This window comes from Mirounga leonina, unplaced genomic scaffold, assembly GCF_011800145.1.
Source record: "Mirounga leonina isolate KUSES-001 unplaced genomic scaffold, KU_Mleo_1.0 Mir_96, whole genome shotgun sequence".
In the NCBI taxonomy this organism is placed as follows: Eukaryota; Metazoa; Chordata; class Mammalia; order Carnivora; family Phocidae; genus Mirounga; species Mirounga leonina.
Window position 1 is genome coordinate 2,880,950 of NW_023270871.1, and position 24,745 is coordinate 2,905,694.

A 24,745-nucleotide genomic window follows, 5' to 3' on the forward strand; every position below is an offset into this window, starting at 1 on the left:
AATGTTCTTAAAAATATTAACTACTAACATTAATATATATAACATATATACATAGCATGCATTGTTGTAAGTAAACGAGTCACAAAATAAAAAAAAATTAATCCCTTAAAAGGACATATAATTATTAATAGGGTAGAATCATTAAGTGTTCCAGATCTTACACTTCCATTTCTTTTGAGTAAACACTTTTTTCACATCTTAAAATTTCTGACGTTATGACATATTTTGCAATCAATGGGCTTACGAATTTAATTAACTTTAAAAAAGTACATTTAATACATAAAAAATGTTGTAACTTTCAATCAACGGTATCTAATATTCAATGAAACAGAATTTCATGTACTGATTATCTCAAACATCATGAATAAAAATGACGAAGTTACTAGTGGAATGGCAGAGTAAACTATAAAAGATCATCTCAGCAATATTAGTTGATTTTGAAATATACTCTCTTGGACTCAATTCCAGCTCCTCCCGCTAACTTGTTTCCTTTATACTGACTTGAGAGATAGCAGCCTTAAGTCCACTGGATGATTATAGGTGTAAGGACATTATTAATGTAAGAAATTAAAATATTCTAAATTTTATTGGAAAATTTATTATTTTCAAATGGCTCAAAAGACATTCTAATTTTAACAATTTAAAAAATCCAATCTTAAATCTGATACGATATCAGAACTTACCTTTACTATAAAGAGCTTTATGTACTTTTGAAGGCTTTTCCACTGTTGAAGACGCTGAGAATCCAGGAGGTAAGCGGACATGAACCAGTGTCAATGTATTAGGTCGTGCTAATGGCTGTCTGAATGGACAAGTGCTGAAATATAACCTTACACCTGATGATGGGATAAAATTATACATCAGTAACAGAAAATGAAAGACTTGAGGTCCTTGTGTGATTGAAGCAATTCCACAGAGAAACACAGACACTTGTTAAAGTCCTAGAATCACCTTCCTGACTAATCTTAAATCACCATGTGTAATACCACCTGAAGTAGAGTTCTAAGACAGTGTCACTTGGAATTGACAGGTGAATCAACACATTTTAGCAGAAAGAATCTGCAACTATAAGCCAAGAGAGTCCTTTTTCCTATTTAGGCTCTGTCACTGAATATTAGCCACTTCACCCGTCAGACCTAGTTTGACATCTATAACATGAGGAGACAAAACCACAAGAATCTTCCAATTTTCAAAATCCTTAATTTTACGAATTATTAATATGGCTTGATAACTGATACAGAAGTAAAAACGCATTTCTAATCACAAATTTCCAAGTCTGAGGATTATCAAATTCTAAAACCAAGAGCAGACACAGAAATTAAACAACATACCTGCATGTGTAACCGCCAATAACTGACAGTCCAGGGATTCAGAATTTTCAATCACTGCTATTTGAACAACCGGCTTAAAAACAGAACGATCTATGGTCCTACAAGAAAGGGAAAAAAAACTAGTCTAATATGCTAAAATAAGACTAACTTCTTGGGAAATTAACACAGCAGCAGCAAGAGCAGGCAAACCCCCTGAATGAGTTTACATTGTTAGACATTACCCTGTTTTCAAAGATCATAAAAGAAGGCTAACTCCATTGGGTAAATGGTTAATGAGGAAGAAGGTGTTCTCAGAGCATCAAATTATCATTGTAAAGATTACCACTAATTAAAAAGAAGGAAAAATGAAACTTTATAATGGAAAAATCTGGTAAATAGCACCTTAACCAAGTATTCAATAGTGGAAAACCTGGTGGTTACGTGCCTACTGATGTAACGCTGCAAGGAGTAATTCTGGTAAAACCAAACCAAAACCTCAATCTAATGATAATGGAAAAAGGACAAATTCAGAAATTGAGATATTCCACAAATAAGACTCTTGCCCCTCCCCACCAAATGTGAATATTTAGGGGAAAAGAAAGACAATGAGACATCTATTCTATATTAATGAGACAAATGACCAATTTAATTCATGGGCTCTGACTGAATCTGGGGAAAAATGGAAAGAAAAACAGCTATGAAAGATTTTTGGGACTGTTAAGTAATGTTAATATGAACTATATAATTAAAAGATAATACTACAAAATTATTAATTTTTTTAGGTGTCGAATTGGTATTGTGCTTCTGTAAGAGACTTAGGACATGAAAGTTGAAGGATTTAAGGGTGAAAGTCATGATGTCTGCAACTTACTTTCAAATAGCTCATAAGAATGAAAGCGAGCAAATAAGGGAAAACAGTAACAACTGTTGAATTTGGATAATTTGATAGGGTATTACCAGTTTTTACCATGCTGCTCTTCTAGTTTTTCTGTAGATTTGAAAACGTTTCCAAAAAAAAAAGTAAAGTTGGAGAAGAAAAAGGAAACCCTTTGTTTAAGATTGTCTGCCTTGAAAATTTTTTTGTCACTGAAAAGCAAAGAAAGCACTGAATTTTTGCTAGGATAGGTGAATGCAGCAATGACCCAAGCACATAGAAAACCGAAGCTGAAAATTTGAGGCCTTTGTTATTTGAAAAGAATTTCTGCAGCTGAGCTAAATTAGTTGTGATATACATAAATCACAGTGTACAGTGTCTGAAAAGTTGGCTTGTAACTTGGGTACTAGCACTTCTCTAGGACTCAGAGTTCAGACAAATCTTAACATCCTTTAGTTTCAGTTTCGTCAAGAATACAATGTGAACAATAAAACGGTGAAGTTCTGTATTCCCAAACTGCCCTGTGTCAATTATCAGACCAACTAAACTTATACTACACAGGCCTGTTAAAAGGTTGGAGCGGTGATCCCAGGGTCCTGGGGTCGAGCCCTGCATAGAGTCTGCTTCTCTCACTCACTCTCACTTGTTCTTTCTCTCAAATAAATAAATAAATAACATAACATAAATAAAAGGTTGGAGTGGGTACTAGTGGGGAACTTTGAGACACGTAGTTTCCTAGTGACAACTCCTGTAATTGCCTATATAGACCACCTAAAGCTTAACACATTCCAAGGAAAAATAAAGCTGTACTTTACACTGTAAAAAAAAACCAGTCTGCCTTATGTTTCAAACCATCCAACATTAGAATTAAAGGAAGAGTCTTTCTCTAGGAGCTGTTTCAAACATAACCTCCAGTGTCATCTTCAACATTCCTTTCCTTTTAGAGATATTTTGAAGAGGAAATAATTTTAGTATGCCGCACATATATAGCATAATGATATGCCTTGTACAAATGAAATGCCTGACAATTAATTACCTAGCAATGTTTCCAGCAGCAGAAACAATAGAATTCTGTGAAACTGAGGCAACTCTGCTCATTCCTTGTCCATCTTGGCCCAAATCATATACCTGTGAATAAAAAATTGTACCCACTTAAACATAACTATAGCCCATACGCATTTTACAAAATAAACTTTTAGAAGACTCTTCCTTTTTAGGGATCCTTTAATTTAGACACTTCACACAGATATGGAAACATCAGAGATTTGAAATTTCATAAAAAAGAAGCCCTAAGAAGTAGTTTGGGATGTATTTTTAAAAAGCACACAGCTCATAGGAAAAGGCTAAGAGTAACTGAATCTCTTCCTTAAAAACAGGGATGTTCTTACTCCCCTTAAATAGTAGTGTATTAATACTTGCCTGTATTACTCCTTTCTCAGACCGTGTATATAAAATGTTTCTAGAATTATCAACTGCAATTTGAACAATAGGATCTAAAAATAAGACAAAGGAAAAAAACCTCTAAAGATTAACGAATTAAACAGAGTAGCCATTTCTAACAAATTTAAATTGCTGAATTAGAACTTTGCATTCAGGGGCTTTCTCTTGCTTTGCAGGTAAGTTCCATGATATTTGCATGAGGACAAAGGCAAGAAGCATTTAAATCAGACAAAATATGAAAAAAGCAGACATCAAATACTGTGACTAGATGAAGAGCCTCACAAATAAATTACTCTGTCTTCTTGATGAATTTTAAGCCAAATCAAAACCAAGTTCTAGATTATTTCTTCATTCAACAAACATTTAATGAATGTCTACTATATGCTAGAAACACAGGAAATAATTATACTCCGTGCATTCCTTCAAGAAAATAAATCATCGTGCGCGGGCGCCTGGGTGGCTGAGTCGGTTGAGTGTCTTGACTCTTGATTTCGGCTCAGGCCATGATCTCGGGGTCATGGGATTGAGCCCAGTGTTGGGCTCCATGCTCAACACGGAGTCTGCTTATCCCTCTCCCTTTGCTCCTCCCTGTTCCTCCCACTGTTCATGCTCTCCCTCTCAAATAAATAAAATCAAAAAAAAAAAAGAAAAAAAGAAACCTTACGACTATATAACAACTGTTATTTACTTAGTAAGACAAACTTTCAGTTAAGAATGAGAATTTCTGAAGAAAATGTTAAGTCAACAATCTTAAAAACTTTTGTTTGCCAAATTTATTGTTTTCTACTTACCATCTTCTGAGAATGTGAATTGTAGCAATGAAGGAACAAGGAAAGAAAGTGTGCTCTTTGAGTGGTTTATTTTCCTACATCTTTGGCTAAACCAACCTGCTTCTGCCTTAAAAGAAAAATTGAAAGAAGCAAGACTTGTAAATGTAGACACATTTGTCATAGCAACTAACCGTATAACCACATATACAAAAATCCTCAAATCTTAGTGAAGTACCAATAATTGTAAATAAAGTGAGACATACTACTTGGAATAAGTACCGAGTTTAATCCTTTAATTAATAATAGAAAATGTAGTTAGCCATAATCAAATCATAGCTCTCAATGAAATCAGCTATTTCAAAACCTCATAGTGCTATGTTAATAAACTCATATTTTAATTATCTTAAAAACTCTTTTATCTGAAAGTAGTAAAGCAAATAATAAGTGCAGTCTGTAAGAGCCCAAAGTACATAGGATAGGGGTACTTGTATCATCTCTTCCCATTTTGGCTAAAAAGAAATCTTTTCTTTTTTTTTAAGATTTTATTTATTTATTTGACAGAGAGAGACACAGCCAAGAGAGGGAACACAAGCAGGGGGAGTGGGAGAGGGAGAAGCAGGCTTCCTCCTGAGCAGGGAGCCTGATGCAGGGCTCAGTCCCAGGACCCGGGGATCATGACCTGAGCCGAAGGCAGATGCTTAACGACTGAGCCACCCAGGCGCCCCTAAAAAGATATCTTAATAGCAGCCATCGCCACCATAATCTACAGTTTACCTCTCAATGTCTGACTTTTGCCATACAAAACCTTTGGGGTGGGGTGGGGCGGGAGCGCTGATAATGAACAAAGCCAAGAGAAACTAGGTAAGAAAGAGGTACAATGTAATATAAAAAACACAGCTGACCAGGGTTGTAATCCTAGCTCTGCCACTAATTAATTAGCCATGTGACTCTGAGAATATTACTTTATCAGTTTCCTAACATTTACCTTATGAAAAAAAGCCAGTAATACAGTAGGAAAAGACATAAAAAGACATTTCAGAGTAAACATACATGACCAATAAATACATGAAAAGATCCTCCCTCAGAGAGTAATAAAAAAAATTTCCTTCTATCAGATTGGTCAAAATTAGTAAGTTTGATAATACTACCATCAGTGAGGGGTGGTGGGATATATTCATAGAAGCCTGCTAAGTGGGGTGCCTGGGTGGCTCAGTTGATTAAGCGACTGCCTTCAGCTCAGGTCATGATCCCAGGATCCTGGGATCAAGCCCCACATCTGGCTTTTTGCTCAGTGGGAGCCTGCTTCTCCCTCTCCCTGCTACTCCACCTGCTTGTGCTCTCTCCCTGTCAAATAAATGAATAAAAATTCTTAAAAAGGAAGCCTGCTAAGAGTCTAAAAAACTCTCAGAGGGCAATATGAAAATATTACAATTTTAAATGCATATGCTCCATAACCCAACCATAGGAATTCTAAGTCTCTACACAAAAAAATATCCACACATGTACACAAGGAGACCTGCAAAAGAACACTTATTATACCATTATTTATGAATAGGAAAACTGAAAACATAGAAGTCCATCAAGGAAGGAATTATTAAGTGAATAATGTACATCCATTTTATAGACAACTGTACAGCAATCACAAAACATAACACAGTTAAGTGAAAAGCCAATTATGTAACAAAACATAAGCAATAATCTAAGGAAAAACATACAGAAGTACATCACGTATTTGTATATGTGTATACATATAAATACATACAGATAGAAATTTATAGATACTTATCAATGTATCATGTCCTAAGAAGACATACTCAGAACTGGATTTTACTTCTGGAGAGAGGACCGGGTTTTGTAGGCATGGTGTAGTCATGCAAGGTTTTAACTGTATGTCTGAATACTTTTCATAAGAATATATTAATGTGCTTATATAATTAGAAAACAAAAGTAAAATCTATCCCTACTTTATCCAAGGGGAGGAAAAAAATGTTTATAAATGCCAGACTTACTTGGTATGCTACTTCATATAAACAGCCATCTTTTCCAGCCAAGAAAATTCTCCCATTATCAGTGGAAGTTATTGTTAAAAGGTAAGTATTATCAGTGGGAAGAGAATATAAAGGATCTGGAAGCAACTGCATTCCACCACACATACTGTCATTAAGAACCCCAGAACCTATTTTTTTTAAAGAAAGAATATGAATCAGCTTATTAGCGTTTTTGAAGTTTGAAACAATCACTACGTTATCTTCAGAATTGGTATTTTTACTGAATTCTTATTGACACACCTAAAAGCTTCTACAACATATACTTTTAAATTACTATAAAAAGTCTGATACAGTTTATTCAAGTTAAATAGAACCTACAATATGTATATATGCACAATATATGTTTTATATACATAACATTGTAAAACATCAATCGACAAACTATCCCAAATTACTAGATTTTGGGAAAGAACCCAAGGATTTGATAGTAATAATCATTAATTTCAGTCACTGAAATTCAACACTATTTCACCCAAAACAGATTGCCAGAATGCAAAAGAAAAAAATAAATTCAGGTCTTCTTATATTAAAGGAAAGAATAATATATATTTCAGTGTTCCATATGTTAAAACAACCATTCAAAAAACCAGAAACAAATAAATTGAAAGCATTATAGAAAAACTCACTAGTGTCAATTATTTCTCTTCTACTACCCTTTTATATTGTACATTTAAGGAATGCACATTAATATGATAAGCATATTCAAAATACTTGCTTGATGGAGCTACTAACCTGAAAGTTATCATACCTATAGGGAAGTATTATTTTCCTATGAAAAAGAGTCTGGAAAGATAACTTAGTGAAAAAAAAAAAGCTTTTAATTATATAAATTGGCTAACATATTTTTATTTTAAAAATACCACATGTGGTTTGCCATACCTGTTTGTAAATTAGCATAGCTAAGTCCAAGAATCACTATATCCACAGGGGTTGCCAAAACCAGGAGGTGTCGTACATGAGGTTGAAAGATGCCTAAGATAAAGCAGACGTGGGTTAGGGATTATTCCAAAAAACATCCACTTCCACTATTTAAGCATTGATAGACTAATGGTTTTACCATTAAAATGAACTAGTGATTAAACAGTATATGAAGGACGTGTCTGGCTGGTTCAGCTGGTAGAGCATGCGGCTCTCAATCTTGGGGTCATGAGTTCAAGCCCCAAGTTGGGCGTGGAGTCTACTTAAAAAAAAAAATTAAATAGTATATGAAAAGTCTGAACTCAATTTAATTTTGATGTTAAAATATTACTACCTATGAATATTTAAATAAGTAGATAGTAATAAAAAAGAACCATCTTAGAAAAGAAACACTTCAGGGTGCCTGGGTGGCTCAGTCGTTAAGCGTCTGCCTCCGGCTCAGGTCATGATCCCAGGGTCCTGGGATCGAGTCCCACATTGGGCTCCCTGCTCGGCAAGAAGCCTGCTTCTCCCTCTCCCATTCCCCCTTCTTGTGTTCCTGCTCTCGCTATTTCTCTGTCAAATAAATAAATAAAATCTTAAAAAAAAAAAAAAAAGAAAAGAAACACTTCAGTATTTAATACCAATTAAAATCAGCATTACATTATTAAATAGTTTATTAAAATATAAAGCCTTCTATTTGTATACTTAATGCCCACAGCAGCATAATTCACAGTATGCAAAAGGTGGAAGCAACCCAACTGTCCACCAACAAATGAATGAATAAACAAAATGTGGTGTATGTGTGTGTGTGTATGTATACATACACATATATGTATACATACATAGCAATATTATCCAGCCTTAAAAAAAGAAGAAAATTCGGGGTGCCTGGGTGGCTCAGTTGGTTAAGCGACTGCCTTCGGCTCAGGTCATGATCCTGGAGTCCCAGGATCGTGTCCCACATCGGGCTCCCTGCTCAGCGGGAGCACTCTTATGTTTTATTCAAGCAACCACAAAATTGAAACATGTATTCATACTCTTCTTGCCAATAAAGCAAACTCTTGCCAAAAAGCTTGAGTTAGAAAACAATGACTTTAAGAATAATATTTTCTTACAATAGGCAAAGTAAGATACGAACTTTGTTATAACGCTTTATGTTCGAGAGTCAAAATTTTCAGTGCTTATGGATAGCAAAGTCAGAGTTGTTTCATAATCAGGGTGGCTCATTCGGTTAAGTGTCTGACTCTTGATATTGGCTCAAGTCACGACCTCACGGTGAGATCCAGCCCCGAGTCCAGCTCTTTACCAGGCATGGAGCCTGCTTAGGATTTTCTCTCCCTTAGCCCTTCCACCCCCCACTTGCACACTCTCTCTCAAAAAAACAAAACAAAACAAAAAAACAATTGTGAAACAATTCACACCTTTGTTGTCATATGAAAGACTTGCCATAATTTTAATTTTGCACTGAAGTTTATATTTGAGTAGAACAAAATTTTACTATTTATTTTAGATGGACAATTTATATTTATTAAAATACAGAGCAGGGAGAGCCCTCCACTGTTATTTTGAATAAGCTTTTAGATAGTAACTTTAAAAAAAAAAAAGATTTATTTATTTATTTTGAGAGAGAGAGAGCATGTGCATGAGCGCACATGAGCAAGCAGAGGGCAGGAGCAGAGGGAGAGGGAGAGTCTTAAGCACACTCTGCACTGAGTGTGGAGCCCCATGCAGGGCTCAATCTCACAACCCTGAGATCACGACCGGAGCTGAAACCAAGAGTTGGATGCCTAACAGACTGTGCCACCCAGGCGCACCTATGAATAAACTTTTAAATGTAGATAAAAGAGATACATACCTCAGGGTGAAGAATACCTTGAGGTTCTATTTTAAGGAAATAAGTTTCCAATGTAATCACATAAACAGTGTATAAGACTGCATGTTTGTACCATGTGAATTATCATTTCAAACAGCTGCGAACTCAAAAAATTTTATTTAAGCCTTACAAACAATTTTGTCTACTATTTCCCATTGTAGGAAGATTTCTCATACATCCAAAAAATGTATGTTAAATTTAAATCAATCTATTATTTTGTCAGCTTTTATAAAAAAATCTGGCACAATGAAGTTGAAACTGTTAAACAATACTTGCCACTTCTTTAAGAGTTATTCTGAACTCTTTTCATTTCTATGGGCTATCAAGACTAAAAAAATGCAGAGACAAAAATGGTTTTTACATTAAATTCAGTAACTAATGAAAATGTATAATGCAAAAAAAGAGAAAATGTACAATGCAAAAAACTTCAGGCAAATAAATCAACAATGAGTAACAAAAAATAAGCAAAACAAAATTCAAAAATTATAGTTTAACAATTTTATTTATTAAAAAGTATTTTTTTTAAGTAAGCTCTATACCTAACATGGGGCTTGAACTCATGATCCTAAGATCAAGAGTCACATGGTCTACCAACTGAGCCAGCCAGGTGCACCAGTGTAACAATTTAAAGACAGATTCACTTCTACCATAAAGTGAATAAACTATTAAATATTCCTAATCACTTTACATATTTCTCATTAGAATTCAGACCAAACTTCAATAAAAATTTCAACTATGTTAAAATGTGCTGTTATTCAGTCCTATGCATATACATATGTAAATTAATCATTACATTTTTATTTCTTACCAGCTTTTGGTTTCACAAGTCCCACAGCAAGAATAGTCTCACTAAGTCCATCAAAATAGGCAAGGTCTCCTCTGCCAATAGTTAAAGAAAAACATGTTATACATATGAAGAAAATAGTTTCATCTAAAATGTTCTTTAAGACTATAGAATGTAATGAAAAATAAACCAGCAAAGAAAAGTGTTTCAATTCCAAGATCCAGGCACACAGGTCTGTCTAAGGCTAATAAGCATAAACCAGGAAAACAGGGAATGCTGCTCCCCATCCCAAACTTCCCCCCAACCAGGTTGCAAGGTAACAGCAATTCTACTGCTGGGGCAAGACCCCCTCAGAAAAACAGGGAAAGTGTAAGCCTGAGAGTGGAAGGGAAACATTGAGAAAAAATCTCCGGCATCCCAACCTGTATCCTAAGTATAAAGTAATTCTACAGGATGAAACCTGTGGTCCACTGAGGATAACCACAGCAATGACAAAACCCAACTCAGCTCAACTCCTGACTTGAAAAAAGTCAACTTTCCCCATTATATACGCCTACCTGCTAGGCCCATTTCTAAGGATAAACACTATTTACTGCAGTATCCACTGTCCTACACATGATATCTAGCTTTCAGAAAACACATGAGACAGAGCGCCTGGGTGGCTCAGTTGGTTAAGCAACTGCCTTCAGCTCAGGTCGTGATCCTGGAGTCCCAGGTTCGAGTCCCACATCGGGCTCCCTACTCAGTGGGGAGTCTGCTTCTCCCTCTGACCCTCTCCCCTCTCATGCTCTCTCTCACTCTCTCTCTCTCAAATAAATAAATAAAATCTTTAAAAAAAAACAAAACAAAACACATGAGACAAATAAAACACAGGAAAAAAAAGCCTGTCAAGAAACAAAGCAATCAACAGAAATGGACTCAGCTATGAGCTCAATGTCTGAACTACAGACAGAAAATTTTAAATAAATATGATTAATATAGTATGGGTGCTAATGGAAAAGGTGGATGACATAAACAAACAGATAAGGAACTTCAGCAGAGAGGTGAAAATTACAAGAAATAAGCAAGTGAAAATATTAGAAATAAAAAGCACAGCATAGAGAAAGAACATCTTGTAAGAACTTTTTAGGTAGACTTGACATAGCTAACGAAGGAATTGGTGATCCTGAAGTTGGGTCAATAGAAACTGTCCAAATTGAAACAAAAAGAAAAAAAAAATGGAGAAACAAAAATAGAACAGAGCATCCAAAACCTGTTGAAGAACATCAAACAATCTAACAAAAGTATAAAAATTTCAGAAGAGGGAAAGAATGGGACAGGACAAATATTTGAAGGTAATTACTGAAAAACTTCCAAAAATAATGAAAGATCAAGAAAATCAGAAAATGCCAAGCAGAATAAATACCAAGAAAAAAATATATGATCCAGACTTGGAAGAAAACTTCTGGTTGTCCTGAAAAGGACCAAGCAAACAGGAAGAAAACACCTCAATGGCCACTTAGGTAAGCCAGGTTTCCCCGCTTTTTTCCATATTGTGATAACTGGCACAGCCTCCAGAAACTAAGACCAATACTGGGGAAGTTAGAGGTTACAGAACAATAAATGGGACAAGATTATGCGCCTATTATCCAGGTGGAATTAGGATTTATAATAGAAAGCTAATGGAATAATTGAAAGGAAGCCCAAGGCTTTTGCAGTATTGAACTTGTGAACGAAATAAAGATTTATACCCAGGACTTGTGCCTTGATTTTTTTTTCAATAAGCACATTGTTCAGATGATTTTTCTTTAAATGAGTTCTAGTTTTAACACAGTAAGGTTGGACTGTATGTTCCATGTAGATAGAGACTATATTTACCGCATTCAATGCTATTCCTAGCACAAAACAGTGTCTGATACATGATAAACTCAATATTTTATTATGATGGATATATTAGATGTTAATGGAAATATAGAAATTTTCATTAAAGGGAAAACCCTTAAGGAAATTATCCTTACATTTATCTATTATGCAGTTTTTTGGCATTTGGTTTTCTTAAATACATTCATGCCTAAATGAAGAGGTGTTATTCCTTAGTATCAAAATGACCATGTTACAATAATACAACAAACTAAAGTTCAAGATATATGAAGAACAATCACAACCATACATCACTGCTATTGGGACTATATAACAGTTCAATCATAACTCTAGCTATAAAAAGTTCTAATCGAAAAAAATCAGTGAACAAAAATGGTTTCATTTAAGCTACAAGTTCAAGTTGTCATTTAGTGTCACTTCAACTCAATGATACAGTGTATGTGTGTGTGTGTGTGTTCCTAACAGGTGTCTTAATTACCCAAGGAAAGAGTAACAACTACATGGGCCTTCTTCTCATTAACCCACTTAACCACCTAAAGATATTATGACAGAGAACTGGTAATATGCCAAAATTTATCTCCAGAAAGCCAGGTGAGATTATCAGATCAATAAACTTTATTTTAGCAAGAAGATCTTGGACCTTCACTCAGACTGTTACATACATTCAAATTACACATAGATCAAGCTCACAGACCAACAAAACTGTTTAGTCACTTCAGTAAGTTAAGAGACTCCCAATGCATAGAAATGCATCGAAAACAGAGATCCTTAAAAATGTCAAACGATCTATCAAAAAAACTGATAGGCTACCTTATTGGAAGGTAAGAACTTGGCAACTAGACCCCTGCTACTCAGAGTGGTACTCAGACTGGCAGCATCACTGGGAGTTTGTACAAATGAGGACTCTTGAGGCTCACTCAGAACTACTATAACAGAGTCCACATTTTAACCCCCTACCCAGGTGACTGGTATGCATACTGAGAAGCAATGATCCAGATGTTAGATGAATGAAAGATAAACCATGCAGCTTCTGATGAGTAGAACATCAGCTGCAGTTAAGATAATCTAAATTCTAACCATGCTACAGCAAACCAGCATTAAATACGTACCCGTCTTCATAGTTCCACATGAATATGTCACTGTCAATTGTGAGCCAAGCTCTGCTGATAGGAGGGAACACGCCCATCATGCAGTTACACTGCATATCTGAAGTAGTGTGGATGTAAGGCAAAAAGATTTCAATCTTATCTTTCCTAAATTTGTTTTGAAAGATTTTGGTTTAAAATTTATGATTAAGGGGTGCCTGGGTGGCTCAGTCATTAAGCATCTGCTTTGGCTCAGGTTGTGATCCCAGGGTCCCGGGATCGAGCCCAGAGGCAGGCCCCCTGCTCAGGGGGGAGCCTGCTTCTCCCTCTCCCACTCCCCCTGCTTGTGTTCCCTCTCTTGCTCTCTCTCTGTTAAAAAATAAATAAAATCTTAAAAAAAGAACTTGAAAATTTATGATTAAAAAATCATGACCTAGCCACTCTTTAATAGAAAGAGCAAATAAAATATCTTGATTTCTAATAAGTTTAATGAAAGATATAGCTATGACAGAAATAAACCTGTAATTTATAATTTCTAAATAATGCTATCTGACTACCTGAAATGCATTCTAAAGGACAAATGTAATGTTTTTACCATTACTAACTTAAAAAAGAATACGGATTATGAGTAACACCATTAAATTTTGACATGAAAAAACTTACTGGACCAGTTTCCCCAACTGTATAAGAGCAAGACTGATTAAAAAAAAACAAACACATGGTATGCTAAAGTCATAGCTTGACTATTTGCAAGCTTCTTATAAATATGACTGAGGGGCGCCTGGGTGGCTCAGTCGTTAAGTGTCTGCCTTTGGCTCAGGTCACGATCCCAGGGTCCTGGGATCAAGTCCCACATCGGGCTCTCTGCTCGGCAGGAAGCCTGCTTCTCCCTCTCCCACTCCCCCTGCTTGTGTTCCCTCTCTTGCTGTGTCTCTGTCAAATAAATAAAATCTTAAAAAAAATAATAATAAATAGTCTGATTGAAAAACAAATAATATGTAATTATAAGACAAGGAAACAATTATCAAATAATTTCCTTTGCAGAAATAGTATTATCAGAAGATAAAAGAAGAATATTAAGAAACTTAGCAAGGGGGACGCCTGCGTGGCTCAGTTGGTTGAGCACCTGCTTTCAGCTCAGGTCATGATCCCAGAGTCCAGGGATCGAGTCCCATGTCAGGCTCCTTGCCTCAGACAGAGGGAGCAGCTGGCTAGCTTCTCCCTCTGTCTGCAGCTCCCCCTGCTTGTGCACTCGTGCGCATGCTCTCTCTCAAATAAATAAAATCTTTAAAAAAAAAAAAGAAAAAAAAAAGAAACTAAGCAAGAGTAGAATATGGGATAAGGTATGTTTTATATTTAATAACACTATTTCACAAAGTCTCAGAGAGACAGTGAAAATTTTAGGGAAAATATTAAATTCTACTAGTTTTTCTACATACAAGTATTCCTCAATGTTCCATTTCCTTTATTTTTCTGTCAGACCGTAATGAAATTTGAAAAGTTTTTACTTTAAATAGATTAATATACTTTTAAAAATCTCATTAAATATTAATACAGCATCTTAATGTCTAAATTATGAGGGCTATAGATTGATAAAAAAGCTTCCTAGCAAATTTAACTATAAATCTAATGCCTTTATAGGATATGCCACACTTTTAAAAAATTAGACAAAATCTTTCTTTTTAGAGGGTAAGAAAACTCCTCTAGTAACTCAGTCTATGAAGATGCCATTAGTGTTCCATTCTTATTGTGATCCTTAGCACTTACAGACTTTAATTCTAAGATAGCAATCAGTGCAAAACCATACCAAAAAATTTTGGGGAGGGGGAAAAAGAAGTACCTGGCAGTTTGTCTTTAAACAGTTTTAGAACAACACCCCAGTTTTAAAAATGTTAAAATATGAGAAAAAATAAAAATGAAAATCATGGGTCTTCCAGCTAAAATGTGGTAGTAAAAGCTTCCTTGTATAGCATTTAACTGGAAAGTACTACTTTGCAAGAATATCATTCAAAAATGCAGAATTCCTTGTTAACAATTCACTCTCTTCAATGTCCCAGATTAATTAAAATGTGATTCAATTTTCAACATTCAATGTTATATGAAATTTTCTAGGCACATGGCAAACCACCCACATACTTAAAATATTTTTTAAATAGAACTCTTAAATGAACTGATATACACACACCAATTAAACACAAAGCAAGAATTATAATAAGAATAGCAATTTAAAAAAATTTTAAGGAGTTAAAAAACAAGGTAACAGGATACGTCCAAACTGTTCAACAAGTTCAGGTGGGAGAGGAACTCTTCGGATGGAACTCATCTCTGGAAGGTTGGGTACTGACAGCAAACCAGGTCCTTGTAGAGGATAATCCATATCTGACATCCCAGAAACAGTGGGATTATCTGCAAGTAATAAAACAAAGCATTTATTAAAATAATAATGTTTTGGGCATCAACTAGGCATACTGAAGCACTGCAAGCTAAAAAAAAATTGTGCATCTGGTGGTTGTAAAAGGTAGAGAGAGAGAATAAAATAGTTCTGACCCAACACAAAGGAAGCCTGAGAAAATCCAGTGTTAAGGTGGGGGCAATTACAGGTTTTAGCACTAAACACAAGGTTATCTTTCACAAAGATTCCATTAGAAAGGAAATACTTAGTTCATTAATTTAGGTTTTTTTCCTATTATTTTATTAATCTGAAATGGGCAAATATTTATAAAACCACTTTGTGATTGTCAGATAAAACCATTATGAACAAAATACTGATTGGGGAAAAAACAGATTTCTTTTCCCACTTAAATATTAATAGATTAAAACAATCTATGCATTTTTCTTGTTAGACCACCCCCAAGACCAATAAGATAAATACAAATAATACCACATAAGCAATATTTTATTGGGGGAAACCACAGACTGCTCTATAAAGTGTTCTCATTTGGCAACCCTTCTCTTGCCCTAAGACACAGTCACCTAAGGGCAGGAGTGCGCTGCTCTATTCAGCCTGTCCTTTCTATGTCTTGAACAGGGAGGTGTTCTTTAGATCTGACTGATGACCTGTTTATCCCAGGCACCTTTCCAGGCTCTCTTTAAGTACAAAGATGTTGGGGAAAACTGACATATAAAAGAAATTCTAAATGTATTAGGGAAATTTAAAATACACAACTAGAGAGAAAAATGCAATCAATTCCTATGTACTGATTGATTACCCAGTTTCAACAATTACCAATAACATGCCTGATCATGTTTCATTTATATCCCTAGCTATTTCTTCCCTCATGGATTTTTTGAAGCAAATCCCAGACATCCCATTTAATCTTAAAACATAATTTTAATGGGATATTGCACGGGGTGCCTGGGTGGCTCAGTCATTGAGCATCTGCCTTCGGCTCAGGTCATGATCCGAGGGTCCTGGGATCCAGCCCCGCATCGGGCTCCTTGCTCCGCGGGAAGCCTGCTTCTCCCTCTCCCACTCCCTTTGCTTGTGTTCCCTCCCTCACTGTCTCTCTCTGTCAATAAATAAATAAAATCTTTTTTTTTTTTTTAAAAGGATATTGCACATGTTAAATGACAGTGGGAACATAATGGATGGAATTAATAATTCCAGTAAGAATGTGAATGGTTAGGGTTTTAGAGGGGAGGGGGTGGGGGGATGGGTTAGCCCGGTGATGGGTATTAAGGAGGGTACATATTGAATGGAGCACTGGGTGTTATATGCAAACAATGAATCATGAAACACTACATCAAAAACTAATGATGTAATGTATGATGACTAACATACGTAATTAAAAAAAAGAAAAAAAGAACGTGACTAGTTAAGAAAGCCCTCACAAAGGAAGTGATATTCAAGCGAGTCTGGAAGAATGTCAGGCAAAGAAGAAAGAACATTCCAGAAGTAAATGATGATGTAAATGATGATGTAAAATAGAATCCCGAAGAAAGAGCTTCTTATGGAAAACATGTTAAATTCAGTGTGACTGGAACAAAGAGTTTGAGAATAGGATGGAAGAAGGGGAGGAGATTAGGTTGAAGAGGTTGGTGTAAAGGTGGACAGAATCGATTTGAATCAGATTAAGAGAGGACAAGAATGTATGGACTCTTTTTATGTCTTGCTTTTCAAACCTAAGGAGGTAAAAGGAAGTAATGCTGTTCGAGATGAGAGTTACTAATAGGCCACTCAGTTCTTACAAGCACTGGTTAAGTAGCTGTCAGGAACAAATACTACATGTGTTTTATTTCCATCCTTTCTGACTACAAGCCTACTCAATGACTTTTATAAATCGCCACATGTCGTTTAGGTTTACATTGCACAGATTATCCTTGTTACTTTATCTTGGTTATTGTTTACCAAAAACCTTGTCTCTTACACTTTTTTTCTCCAATATAGGTCTCACAAAGGGGCCACTTTTTTTTTTTTTTAAAGCAACTTATGTAATTCCATGCCTCGAGGAACCTGGTCATAATTTAAAACCATTAAACAAAGTATTTTCCCATCGCCTCTCTTTTGTGGGCCCATACACTGCCTTACCCTCCCTGTTCATCATCACAGCTAATATCCCTGCTCTCTTCCTTTATTCCACTGGTAGTTCTTCTCAACTACCTTTGTATTACAAGACTTTGTATTACACTAACTCTACACATAATAAAGACTATCTTTGAGAGAAGATAGTAAATTTCCAAATTAACTTCGCTTGCCCGTCTGTTTTAGTCTAATGTTAATGAGGAATCAAGAAGAATGAGACCTGGATCAGGTGATCCTACCCAACTGGCCTTAGCGATGAACACTCGGAGGCAGTGAGCAGCTCATTAAGTTTGGGGTCTTTGCTTCAAATGGGGGATTGCTCGTCACTCCTACCCTCTCAAATATCGGCAGTGAAGTGAGAACAGGAAAATAAACGGAAAATAGGCTCTTTTTCGCTCTTTAAAATGTAGCACAGCTAAATCTCAAATGTCTTCGCTGGGCCCACCCTGGGGATAAGGACCTAGTTAGGAAGTCAGGCGAGAGTCCTTTCGGCTGAGAAAGCAGTCACCAAATGGGCACTGATCACTCACTTGGGGCAGACACCATGAGAAGCTCGGAAAGGTCCGGGTACATGCGGTCTTCTTGCAACTGACGGTCGATGAGCCGCCCTGCATTTTCCAGAGTTTCCTGCAAAGCTGAGGCCGACGTGGAGGCCGGCATCGCCGAGCCCAGTAAAGAAGACGGCATGTCGAGACTCGGAGACACCAGCGTCTGAAAAAAGTAAAAAACCAAGGAGAAAAGAGAGAAAAACCCAACACCCTGGCTCAGACCCACAGCTTACAGCGCGCGCGCCAAACGAGCGCCTCGGCGCCTGTGCATGACGCACTTCCGGTTCATCTGGAGGGGAATTTGAAGGCTGCGTTTTGAAGCTGAAGAGAGGAAGCTGTGGAGGGGGCTGGACGTTAGGGGGCGGAGCGAGTGAGCGGAGGCACTTTCCCGGGCGTAGGTTGGATGCTTGAGGGTGGGGGAGGGGAAAATCCGCGGAGGTTATCTAGGGAATGGAGGAAAGAAGGGGAAAGGACCGGGGGAGGAGAAGGCCGGGAGGGGTGGGGAGGTGGGAGGGAGCAGGGGTCGGGGAAGTGGGAGCTGGGTAGTGCCCGGCAGCGCAGGCTGCCCCAGTTCTGGTGGGTTTCGCGAGCGCTGGATCTTGGTGTCGCGAGCTTTGCAGGTTAGAATCTCTCAACTGCAATTACTTAAGAGTTTGCGCGTCGATTTCTTTGGCACTGCAAACAACTGCTCTTGCGAGAGTGGATAGTGGTAGCTTGTCAGAAAGTTTACGTGTGAACCAAAATTTCACATTTCTTAGGGGCTTCACTGTATATTCATCAGACTTTTCCGGCCGGGTCAGTCAGTAGAGCATGTGATTCTGGGTGTCTGGGTGGTGAGTTCAAGCTCCACCTTGGGGTGGAACCTACTTAAAAAAATTCATCACGCTTTTCTGTTTGTGTATGGCTACTGTTATTATAAAGAACTGTGTGTTTACTGAGTCATTCGTTGCATGCAGGGGGCTGTTGCCTTCCTTTATTTCTCATTACAGAGAGGAAAATGAGTGTTCATTGGTTGATCCCCAGCACAAAGTAGAGGGACTGGTATAAAGTAGGTCACCCAATACATCACCAAGTCCTACAGAAATTGAATTTATAATTTGTGTCAGGCACTGTGCCTGGTGCTGGGAATATCAAACTGACACATCCCTGTCCTCAAGGTGCTTCATGCAGGGACACACAAAGTGAAGCAATAAAGTGCATCACCATAATTTTTTATGGGGTATGTGTTAATTGCAATAGGAGGATAAGATGAGCAAGAAGAGGTAAGATAGGTTCATTTCACACAGAAGGCAACTGGAGTGGTCAAATCAAAGCACTCTTTCAAAGAGCATTCCTTATTTAGAAACACTAGAATTTGTCCTTATTTAGTGCTCATTTAGAACCACACTTAAGTAAACTTCATCCCCTTATATTCTTAATAGTTTAGCTAGTCAGTAACTGAATTACTCCTTTGAAAGAGGACTTCAACTACCTTTTTTTTTTTTTTTTTTAAGATTTTACTTATTTATTTGACAGACACAGCGAGAGAGGGAACACAAGAAGGGGGAGTGGGAAAGGGAGAGAAGCAGGCTTCCTGCGGAGCAGGGAGCCCAATGCGGGACTCGATCCCAGGACCCTGGGATCATGATCTGAACCGAAGGCAGATGACTGAGCCACCCAGGCGCCCCATCAACTACCTCCATTTGATCTCAAGCTTTCCAATTGATTAAGTTCTTCTTTCCAGCTTATCTCTTTTTTTTTATAATTCTTTTTTTTTGCATTTTTAAATTTTATTATGTTAATCACCATACATTACATCATTAGTTTTTGATGTAATGTTCCATGATTCATTGTTTGCATATAACACCCAGTGCTCCATTCAATACATACCCTCTTTAATACCCATCACCAGGCTAACCCATCCCCCCACCTCCCTCCCCTCTAGAACCCTAAGTTTGTTTCTCAGAGTCCATAGTCTCTCATGGTTCGTCTCTCCCTCCAATTCTCCCACTTCGTTTTTCCTTTCCTACTATCTTCTTCCTTTTTTTAACATATAATGTATTATTTGTTTCAGAGGTACAGATCTGTGATTCATCAGTCTTTCACACTTCACAGCACTCACCATAGCACATACCCTCCCCAATGTCTATCACCCAGCCACCCCATCCCTCCCACCCCCCACCACTTCAGCAACCCTCAGTTTGTTTCCAGAGATTATGAATTCCTCATATCACTGAGATCATCTGATACATGTCTTTCTCTGATTGACTTATTTCATTTAGCATAATACCCTCTAGTTCCATCCACATCGTTGCACATGGCAAGATTTCGGGTTTTTTGAGGGCTGCATAATATTCTAGTTGTGTGTGTGTGTGTGTGTGTGTGTGTGTGTGTGTGTATACTGCATCTTCTTTATCCATTCATCTGTCAACAGACATCTAGGCTCTTTCCATAGTTTGGCTATTGTGGACATTGCTGCTATAAATATCAGGGTGCACGTACCCCTTCGGATCCCTACATTTGTATCTTTGGGGTAAATACCCAGTAGTGCAATTGCTGGGTCATAGGGTAGCCCTATTTTTAACTTTAACATTCTAGTTCTGGAACTCATTGCTTAATGCCATGCTATCCTGCCTCTCAAATATTTAATTCACACATAATTTTACTTTGTTTGCTCCAAGAAAATCAAAGTTTTTCTGGCATACTTAACATTTTATTATGAAGATGTTTCATATAGGGCCCCTGCCTGGCTCAGTTGGTAGAACATGCAACTCTTGATCTCAGGGTCATGAGTTCAAGCCCCACATTGGAGGCGGAGCTTACTTTAAAAAAGAAAAAAAATAGGGCGCCTGGGTGGCTCAGGTGGTTAAGCGACTGCCTTCGGCTCAGGTCATGATCCTGGAGTCCCGGGATCGAGTCCCACATCGGGCTCCCTGCTCGGCAGGGAGTCTGCTTCTCCCTCTGACCCTCCTCCCTCTCATGCTCTCTGTCTCTCATTCTCTCTCTCTAAAATAAATAAATAAAATCTTTAAAAAAAAAAAAAAGAAAAAGAAAAAAATAATTTAAAAAAAAGACGTTTCATACAGACAAAAAGCGGAAAAAAATAGTTTAATGTAGGTCTCCACTACTGCAATTACATCATCTCTCTTTTTTATCAAAAACAAATACGTCTTGTGATTTTTCTGTAATCATCATTATTATCTACTCCTATTGGTTGATGATATATATCTTCATTTTTCTTTGTTTATTTTCTCCAGCACTTTGTAGTTTAACATTTTATATATCTACAATGGAACCTTCTCAACAAATGGTGCCAGAACTACTAGACATCCACATGCAAAAAAAAATGAATCTAGACACAGACCTGTCACAAAAATTAACTCGACAACTGACCTAAATGTAAAACACAAAACTATAAAAACTCCTAGAAGAAAACATAGGAGAAAATTTAGATGACTTTAGATAAAGCAATGACTTCTTAGATACAACACCAGAAGCATGATCTATGACAGAAATAATGGTAAACTGTCCATTAAAATTAAAAACTGCTCTGCAAAAGACAATGTCAAGAGAATGAGAAGACAAACCACAGACCGGGAGAAAATATTTGCAAAAGACATCTGATAAAGGACTGCATAATCCAGAATATACAAAGAGTTCTTAAGAGTTCAAAATAAGAAACAATCTGATTAAAAAATGGGTTAAAGACCTTCACAGACACCTCACCAAAGAAGATACACAGATAGCAATTAAGCATGTGAAAAGACACTCCACATCATATGTCATCAGGGAAATGCAAATTAAAGCAATAAGATACCACTACATACCTATTTGAAGGGCCAAAATCTGGAACACTGACAGTACCAAATGCCGGTGAAGATGTGGAAGAAAAGGAACTCTCATTCATTGCAAGTGAAAATGTAAAACGGTACAGTCCCTTTATTTTTATTTTTTAAAAGATTTTATTTATTTATTTGACAGAGAAAGACACAGCGAGAGAGGGAACACAAACGGGGAGTGGGAGAGGGAGAAGCAGACTCCCTGCCGAGCAGGGAGCCCGATGCGGGACTCAATCCTGGGACTCCAGGATCATGACCTGAGCCGAAGGCAGTCGCTTAACCTACTGAGCCACCCAGGCGCCCGGTACAGTCCCTTTAAAAGACCGTTTGGCAGGGGCGCCTGGGTGACTCAGTCTTTCAGTGTCTGCCTTCGGCTCAGGTCATGATCCCAGTGTCCTGCTTCTCCCTCTCCCACTCCCCCCTGCTTGTGTTCCCTCTCTCGCTGTGTCTCTCTTTCTCAAATAAATAAATAAAATCTTTAAAAGAAAGAAAGAAAGAAAAAGCCCATTTGGCAGTTTCTTACAAAACCAAACATATTCTTACTATATTATCCAGAACTCATGCTCCTTGATATTTACCCAAAGGAATTGAAAACTATGTCCCCACAAAAGCTGCACATGATTTTCATAGCAGCTTTATTCATAATTGCCAAAACTTAGAGGCAACCAAGACATCCTTCAGTAAGTGAAGCAGGATAAGTAAACTGTAGTACATCTAGACGATGGAATATTAAACAGTGCTAAAAAGAAATGAGCTATTAAGTCATGAAAAGACACAGAGGAAACTTAAATATATATTACCAAGTGAGAGAAGGCAATCTGAAAAAGGCTACATTCTGGGCGCCTGGGTGGCTCAGATGGTTAAGCGTCTGCCTTCGGCTCAGGTCATGATCCCAGGGTCCTGGGATCGAGTCCCACATCGGGCTCCCTGCTCAGCGGAGCCTGCTTCTCCCTCTGCCTCTCTCTCTCTCTCTGTCTCTTATGAATAAATAAATAAAATCTTTAAAAAAAGAATAAAAAAGGCTACATTCTGTACGATTCCAATTATATGTCATTCCAGAAAAGGCAAAATTATGGAGACAGTAAAAACACCAGTGGTTGGTAAGGGTTGAGGGGAGTGAGAGGATAAGCATACCATAATGATGATACCATAATGATGGATACATGTCATTATACATTTGTCATAAGCCATACAATGTATAACACCATGAATGAACCCTATGTAAACTATGGACTGTGGGTGATCATGGTGTGTTAATGTAGGTTCATCAGTTGTAAAAAGTGTACCATTCTGGTGGGGGATATTGCATGCATGTGTAAGGGCAAGGTGATATATGGGAAATCTCTGTAACGTCCCTTTGATTTTTTTTTTTTGTGAACCTTAAACTGCTCTAAAAAATTAAGGTCTTAATAAAAGGAAAAAAATGTATATATTATCTCAAGTTCTCACCTATAAATCCTTGACTACCAAGGAGCTGAGATAGCTAGGTATAAGTTTAGGCGATGGTTTTCCTAATGAGCTGTATACATAAAGTTCTACTTTACTACCTAAGGCCTGCTTATTTGTACTCAGAAAAGAGACAGTGGCATTAATAACAACTTATTTTGTGGAAGGCACAAAGAACTGGCCTTATTGATTGGAGTTCACATTGGCTTTTGACTTTTGAGGTTGAGTTATCTCTTAGGATAAAACCGAACTTTGTTGTCCCAAGCTATAGAACATTCTGCATATAAGAGTAGTTGTTTTTGTCTTCACAACTACTTTCTTTCTCTTATTCGTTCATTTTTTTCATTCATTTAATAAATACTATGTGTCCACCTAGGCATTGTGCTATGAAGGAAGAGTACTAGCTTATGTGATAGTTAGAGGGGCCTAATACAGTTGGAGGTGTATAAAGGCCTGTAAATGCTTAGAAGACCACTGAAGTTTAAAGTGAGTTCTGAGGGGTGCCTGGGTGGCTCAGTCGTTAAGCGTCTGCTTTTGGCTCAGGTCATGATCCCAGGGTTCTGGGATCGAGCCCCACATCTGGCTCCTGCTCAGTGGGAAGCCTGCTCCTCCCTCTCCCACTCCCCCTGCTTGTGTTCCCTCTCTCCCTGTCTCTCTCTCTGTCAAATAAAATCTTAAAAAAATAAAGTTTATTTTTTAAGTTCTGAAGAATGAGTAGGATTCAATGGAGGGCATGGGGATTGGTGAAGAGTTAGTTTTCAGGACATGATGTTCTCTGAGGCTGCTTATTGAGCTGAAAGAAGACTGGTGTAGTAGAAAATAGAAAATGATTAGGTTGGAAAGGCTTTGGGGCCATGTGAATAATTTTGCATTTTATTTTAAGACCAATGGAAGTGATATTAGACTTGATAATTATCATTTAGGGTGTATAGCTAAAGCATAATTTGAGATAGTAGAAGGTGGAGTAGTCAGGCTAATGAGTAACTCTATGAAAATAAATTTTATTATGCAACATTTATTAGGACTATATACGGTTTTGCTAGAATTCAGAAATATAAAGATAAATAATACACCATTAGTTTGTAGCACAGGTAAGGAGTTGTAAAGAAATTAGAGCCAAATATGAAGTAAAAATATAATAAATATGTTAATAAAGTGCTTTGGGAACCCTTGCTGTCGGCTGGGAAACTCTATAAGCAATCATGACTCATAGCCAGAGGGAGGCTTGGGCTAAGAATAGCTTTAGAGTATTTATTTTTATTTTTTAAAAGATTTTATTTGAGAGAGAGAGAGAGAAAGAGAGAGAGAGAGAGAGCACACAAGCAGGGGGAGGGGCAGAGGCAAAGGGAGAGGGAGAAGCAGACTGCCTGCTGAGCAGGGAGCCCAACGTGGGGTTGGGCCCAGGACCTGAGATCATGACCTGAGCTGAAGGCAGACACTTAACCAACTGAGACACCCAGGTGCCCC

The 24,745-nt window shown here is 37.4% G+C and overlaps 1 protein-coding gene across 1 annotated transcript in view; it reads right to left on the reverse strand.

The window, feature by feature from the left end:
* Positions 1 to 18,276, reverse strand: part of LOC118006340 (nuclear pore complex protein Nup155) — a 60,584-nt gene extending 42,308 nt beyond the window's left edge. Inside the window, exons 1-11 of the mRNA XM_034998960.1 lie at positions 17,997 to 18,276; positions 15,213 to 15,350; positions 12,969 to 13,065; positions 10,024 to 10,094; positions 7,322 to 7,414; positions 6,404 to 6,570; positions 4,416 to 4,521; positions 3,604 to 3,677; positions 3,221 to 3,312; positions 1,332 to 1,429; positions 684 to 836 (exon numbers count right to left, since the gene is read on the reverse strand). Coding sequence (XP_034854851.1) covers positions 684 to 836; positions 1,332 to 1,429; positions 3,221 to 3,312; positions 3,604 to 3,677; positions 4,416 to 4,521; positions 6,404 to 6,570; positions 7,322 to 7,414; positions 10,024 to 10,094; positions 12,969 to 13,065; positions 15,213 to 15,350; positions 17,997 to 18,153 — 1,246 coding nt within the window. The 5' untranslated portion in view covers positions 18,154 to 18,276. The remainder of the gene's footprint in view (positions 1 to 683; positions 837 to 1,331; positions 1,430 to 3,220; positions 3,313 to 3,603; positions 3,678 to 4,415; positions 4,522 to 6,403; positions 6,571 to 7,321; positions 7,415 to 10,023; positions 10,095 to 12,968; positions 13,066 to 15,212; positions 15,351 to 17,996) is intronic.
* Between the last annotated feature and the right edge of the window lie 6,469 nt (positions 18,277 to 24,745).